Source organism: Kogia breviceps, chromosome 14 (genome assembly GCF_026419965.1).
Source record: "Kogia breviceps isolate mKogBre1 chromosome 14, mKogBre1 haplotype 1, whole genome shotgun sequence".
NCBI classification, from domain to species: domain Eukaryota; kingdom Metazoa; phylum Chordata; class Mammalia; order Artiodactyla; family Physeteridae; genus Kogia; species Kogia breviceps.
In genome coordinates this window covers 11,143,853-11,149,589 of record NC_081323.1, presented here as the reverse complement: position 1 = coordinate 11,149,589, position 5,737 = coordinate 11,143,853, and the positions used below count along the sequence as shown (strand labels likewise).

The following is a 5,737-nucleotide window of genomic DNA, read 5'->3' as shown; positions in this document are numbered from 1 at the left end:
CGCTGTGTGACCCCAACTGCCCTTATCTGAGCCTCAGCTTTTCCATTTGGAGAATGGGGCTCCCATGGCCAGACCTGTTATGATTTGTTACAAACCCAAAGCGGGAGGTCGGGCTGGAAAGACTTTAATCCTTCCCACCTCTTGAATGTGACCTGGGACACACTTAGCTCTGCTGAGCCTCAGTTTCCTCATTTGTAAAGTGGAGATAATAATAGTACCTGCTTCCTACCAATTATCGGGAGGATTAAATGAGTTAATATATGTAAAGAGCTTAAAATATGGCTCAGAGAGGGTGCAAGATTGTGTGAGGACACACACAAATTAGCTGCAGACTCCCCAGGTCTCACTGCATCTCCCCAGAACCCTGAGAGGTGGGGGTGGGTGCTGAAGCTCAGAGAGGGGAGCCATCTTGTCTGAGGTCACACAGCCCAGCTAATGGTGGGGGGAACCTCACCTTCTTCTCAGCCTCCTCCATTTATTGAGCACCTCCTGTGTACCAGGCACTGTTCTAGGCACTGGCGGAACCGCAGTGAATAAAACAAACAAAAATCCTGGCCCTGGTGGAGCTGACAATGGGAGAGGGCAGTGGGGACAGAAATCAAGATGCGTAGGTGAGATGATGTTGATTGTAATTGAGAATGGTGAAGGAGATGAAGCAGGGGGATGCGAAAGGAGTGCTCAAGGGCCTAGGACTTTCGATGGGGAGGTCAGGGAGGCCTTCTCAGAGGAGGTAACCTTTGGGCTGAGCCCTGAGGAGCTGCCTTGGGCAGAGCTGGGGAAACAGCGGTCTTGGTCCAGACGTAACAGCACATGCATTCGTTCCCTGGTAAATTTTGAGCATGCCTGATCCAGGAGTTCCCATATTTGAGGGCTGGCGCTCACGGAGGGGTTAGTCTGGAGTGGGACTGAGGCAGACAAGACAACTAGGATAACGGTGGCTGGAGATAAGGGCTGGGAAGGAAGTTCACCAGCAGGTGGGGCAGGGAGGGCCTCTTGGAGGCAGTGGCCCTCAAGCTCAGCCCTGAGTGTCCCATTTTGCAGCTTGGGAGGCCTTGCTGGGTGGCCCTGGGGCCTTGGATCCCTCCCTAGCCCAGAGGCTGCTGGGAAGGCCTAGAAAGCCAGCAGGCTGGGCCAGTGTTTCATCCTGTTCCTCCCTGCCCCCCACCCCCCAAGGGCACTCAAGAGATGTCATTTCTCCAGCTCTCCAGGGCGGAGGTCACCCCAGCTCAGCAGATAACGCTGAAGGTTGAGCAATGTCCACCTGCCCGCCAGGGCCAGGGCTGGGGTCAGTGGGCTGGGGGTCAGCAACCAGGCAGGCTGGGAGCTCCTGCCCGGGCGGCTTGGGCCGGGAGTGGGTAGGCCCAAGGAGCTGCCCAGATGGCCTCGGAATGGCTCAGGAGAGGGTAAGGGGCCTCTGGAGCCCACTCTGCAGAGAGGGCCTCAGGCCTAAATTCAGATCCAGGTGGGCCATCTTGTTTCCCCATCTGTGAACCAGGGGCATGCTTCTGGCAGGGTGAAAAAGCAAACTCTGGGTCCAGGCCCACCCTCACCGCCCAGTAAGGACCTGGTGAAAATAGGGGAATTCCCTTTTCTCTCCTGCATGGCCCGTCCTGAGCCTGGCTGGTCCCCCACCCCACCAGCCTCAGAAACAGGTGTTTTGGCCTCGGGTGCAAATAGGTCTGAGGGTGCCTGGACAAGGGCTTTCCTTCCGAGAACAGTGGGGGACATGAGGCCATGTGATCTTGGGTATGCTGTGGGCCTCTGGGCCTCTTTGTACCCTGGGGAAAGGCCCTTCTTTATGATGTGCGTCCCAGAGCCGTAAGCCTTATGTTTGGGAGTCTGTGGTGGAGACAGTAATACAGCTAATAATAATAACAGTAACGACACCTTCACGGACTGAAGCTTGGAGAAGTGAAGTGACTTGCCCAAGGTCACACTGTGTTGGAGCCAAGAATCCCAGTCCCCTTCCACCCTTCCGGGGCCCATGTCGGGGTGTGGTGGGGCTGGAGAAGACCCGGGTGTGGTCTGAGGGGCGGCCAGGCGCGGTGGGCGGGGCTAGGGGAGGGGCGCGGTCGACCCTGGCACAGGCCCAAGTGGAGCTCGGCCCTGTCCTGCAGGCCCCCAAACCCAGGTCTTCGTATTTAAGACAGGAAGTCGCCACAGGTGTGAAATTCCCTCCTTCCAAGATCTGGGGATGGGGGCAAGTTTAGTGGCGAGGCTGGACCCAGGGAAGGGCCGTGGAGATGGGTCACCTCTCCGGGAGCCAAAGCTGGGGTCTCCAGCATCCCGCCTGGAGCGCGTCCCTTCGGTGGGGAGTCGGGACTGGTTGCAGCCGATCCTGAAGCCAGCGCCTCCTCCAGCAGGGGGCGGGCCGCGGCCGTGTTTGGGGTGGGAGAAGAAGATCACGTTGCCCCCTCCCCGGATTCTCCCCTCCCTTCTAGTATAGCCTCCAGCCCAGAGGGGGCGGTCCGGGGGCGGGTTAGCGCCTTCTCTCGCTCCCAATCCCGGGGCCGCCGGGTGGGAGTGGGCAGGGGGCGATGCCGCCCCCCACCGGGCCGAGGGACCCCCGAGGGCGCGCTCCGGGTCTCCAGTCTGGCCACTACGCCCCACCGCCTCCCTCCCGGGGGTCTCGGGCGGCCACAGCGTGTCCTCTGCGTGCCTGGGGAGGGGCTGGGGCGGCCTCCAGGCGTGACGCAGCCGTTGCCATGGCCCGCCTTATAAATAACCGGGCTCAGGAGAAACTTTAGCGAGTCAGAGCCGCGCACGGGACCGGGAAGGGGACCCACCCGAGGGTCCAGCCGCCAGCCGCCAGCCCCCGCACTAATAGCGGCCACGCCGGAGGGAGCGGCAACAGCATCAGGGACACAGCAGCGACAGTTCGGAGCTGGGAGGCCGCGCCACCTGCGGGCCGGCCGGAGCGGGCAGCCCCAGGCCCCCTCCCCGGGCACCCGCGTTCATGCAACGCCTGGTGGCCTGGGACCCAGCATGTCTCCCCCTGCCGCCGCCGCCTGCCTTTAAATCCATGGAAGTGGCCAACTTCTACTACGAGGCGGACTGCTTGGCTGCTGCGTACGGCGGCAAGGCGGCCCCCGCGGCGCCCCCCGCGGCCAGACCCGGGCCGCGCCCCCCCGCCGGCGAGCTGGGTAGCATCGGTGACCACGAGCGCGCCATCGACTTCAGTCCATACCTGGAGCCGCTGGGCGCGCCGCAGGCCCCGGCGCCGGCCACGGACACCTTCGAGGCAGCTCCGCCCGCGCCCGCCCCCGCTCCCGCCTCCTCCGGGCAGCACCACGACTTCCTCTCCGACCTCTTCTCTGACGACTACGGGGGCAAGAACTGCAAGAAGGCGGCCGAATACGGCTACGTGAGCCTGGGGCGTCTGGGGGCCGCCAAGGGCGCGCTGCACCCGGGCTGCTTCGCGCCCTTACACCCGCCGCCCCCGCCGCCGCCGCCACCGCAGCCCGCCGAGCTCAAGGCGGAGCCGGGCTTCGAGCCCGCGGACTGCAAGCGGAAGGAGGAGGCCGGAGCGCCGGGCGGCGGCGCCGCAGGCATGGCGGCTGGTTTCCCGTACGCGCTGCGCGCCTACCTCGGCTACCAGGCGGTGCCGAGCGGCAGCAGCGGGAGCCTCTCCACGTCCTCGTCGTCCAGCCCGCCCGGCACGCCGAGCCCAGCAGACGCCAAGGCGCCCCCGGCCGCCTGCTATGTGGGGGCGGCGCCGGCGCCCTCGCAGGTCAAGAGCAAGGCCAAGAAGACCGTGGACAAGCACAGCGACGAGTACAAGATCCGGCGTGAGCGCAACAACATCGCGGTGCGCAAGAGCCGCGACAAGGCCAAGATGCGCAACCTGGAGACGCAGCACAAGGTGCTGGAGCTCACGGCCGAGAACGAGCGGCTCCAGAAGAAGGTGGAGCAGCTGTCGCGCGAGCTCAGCACCCTGCGGAACTTGTTCAAGCAGCTGCCTGAACCCCTGCTCACCTCCTCCGGCCACTGCTAGCGCGGCCCCCGCGCGCGTCCCCCTGCCGGCCGGCCTCCGCGCTGCCGGGCGCGCTGCGGCCACCGAGACTCCGGGGAGCGTCCGCGCTCCCGCCCCCGCCCCTGGTGGCGCCGGCAAAACTTTGGCACTGGGGCACTTGGCAGCGCGGGGAGCTCGTCGGTAATTTTAATATTTTATTATATATATCTATATTTTTGTCCACACCAACCGCACATGCAGATGGGCCGCCCTCCCGTGGTGTTATTTAAAGAAGAGATGTCTATGTGTACAGATGAATGATAAACTCTGCCTCTCCTTCTGACCCCTCTCCAGGCGCCGGCGGGCGGGCCGGTTTCGAAGTTGATGCAATCGGTTTAAACATGGCTGAACGCGTGTGTACACGGGACTGACGCAACCCACGTGTAACTGTCAGCCGGGCCCTGAGTAATCGCTTAAAGATGTTCCTACGGGGTTGTTGCTGTTGTTTTTGTTGTTGTTTTTTTGGTCTTTTTTTTGTATTATAAAAAAAATAATCTATTTCTATGAGAAAAGAGGCATCTGTATATTTGGGAATCTTTTCCGTTCAAGCATTACGAACACTTTTAATAAACTTTTTTTTTTTTTTGAGAATGGTTAAAGAGCCTTTTGGGGGCAGTAGTTGGCTTTGATTTTTTTTTTTCCCCTTTATTTTGGATTTATGATTTTTTATTTGCTTTTCTGGTGTGTGTGGGGTTGTTGTGTGTGTGAGCTGCTATTATTTTTGGCTCTTTAGGTGGTTGGGTGGGGGGTGTTGCAGCTGCTTTTTCTCCTCTGCTACTCCCCCAGTGCCTGTGCTTGGAGATGGGGGGTACCAGGCCGGGGCGGGGGAGGGGCAGAGGAGTGCTGGGCCAGGCTTTCAGGGTGACTCAGTGCGGCTGGGTGCTGGGGAGGAGAGTGACTCGGAACCTTGCTTGGGGAGGGCCTTCAGGACCTTTGGCTGGTCCTGAGTGCTAGGCTTGGGTTTAGACGGGCCTGGAGGGCTCTGACGTCTGCACAGTGCTTGGGGACCCAGCCAGCAGAACTGTGACTCTGAAAGAGGAGGGGATACAGGTCTTGGTCCTGCTGAGCCCAAGTTGGGGCAGATTCTTTTGGAAAGTGAAGTGGGACCAGGTGTTTAGAAAATAGTATGTGTATTTTTAAGAGAGTGGCCTGGGTGGCAAGCTTGGGTTTGTGTCCCTGGCCAGCGGGAGGGGAGAATCCGGGCCAGGTAGGGGAAGTGGGGGGAAGGGTTCCTGTCCTTCCACTCCTTTTCCTAGGAGTGGGAGATGTGCCATTTGTCCTCTTTGCCCAGTTGTGGACACTGAGGCCCAACCTCACCTGCTCAAGGTGGCTGAGCCCAGGTGTGAACCCAGGGCTGCAGTCCCTGATTCCCTGGGACAGAAATGGCCCCAGGCAAGGCTTCTTCCCTACCCCCTGATACCCTCCCACCCGCCCCTTCGCACCGCACCTCCACCCCTATTCCAGCCCTGGACAGCATTCCTGAGAGTTGAGGATGTAGACGGAGGGGTTGGTGGATACACGTACAGTGTCCCACGGTGCTTGGCACGCAGGAGGTGTTATATAAGCATTTGCTCTTGTTATTATTTTTCTCTGGGAGGCTCCTGGCATTTGGCACTTGAGTCTAAAGCGCAGCGCGAGCATGGCCAGCGCTTGCCAGGGGCCAGCGTCCAGTAAACCCTGGACCTGCCCCATCTCATTTAAACCTCACAGCAACCTTTGGAGAGG

General features: G+C 60.7%; 1 protein-coding gene across 1 annotated transcript; it reads left to right on the top strand.

Moving 5' to 3' along the window:
- Positions 1 to 2,552: 2,552 nt before the first annotated feature.
- CEBPB (CCAAT enhancer binding protein beta) lies at positions 2,553 to 4,603 on the top strand. Its single transcript, XM_059036082.2, has one exon. The coding sequence runs from the start codon at positions 2,957 to 2,959 to the stop codon at positions 3,992 to 3,994; it is 1,038 nt and encodes a 345-aa protein (XP_058892065.1). The 5' UTR covers positions 2,553 to 2,956; the 3' UTR covers positions 3,995 to 4,603.
- Positions 4,604 to 5,737: the final 1,134 nt, after the last annotated feature.

Excerpts from the sequence above, each read along its gene's own strand:
- CEBPB (XM_059036082.2), top strand. The coding sequence starts at position 2,957 with ATGCAACGCCTGGTGGCCTGGGACCCAGCATGTCTCCCCCTGCCGCCG.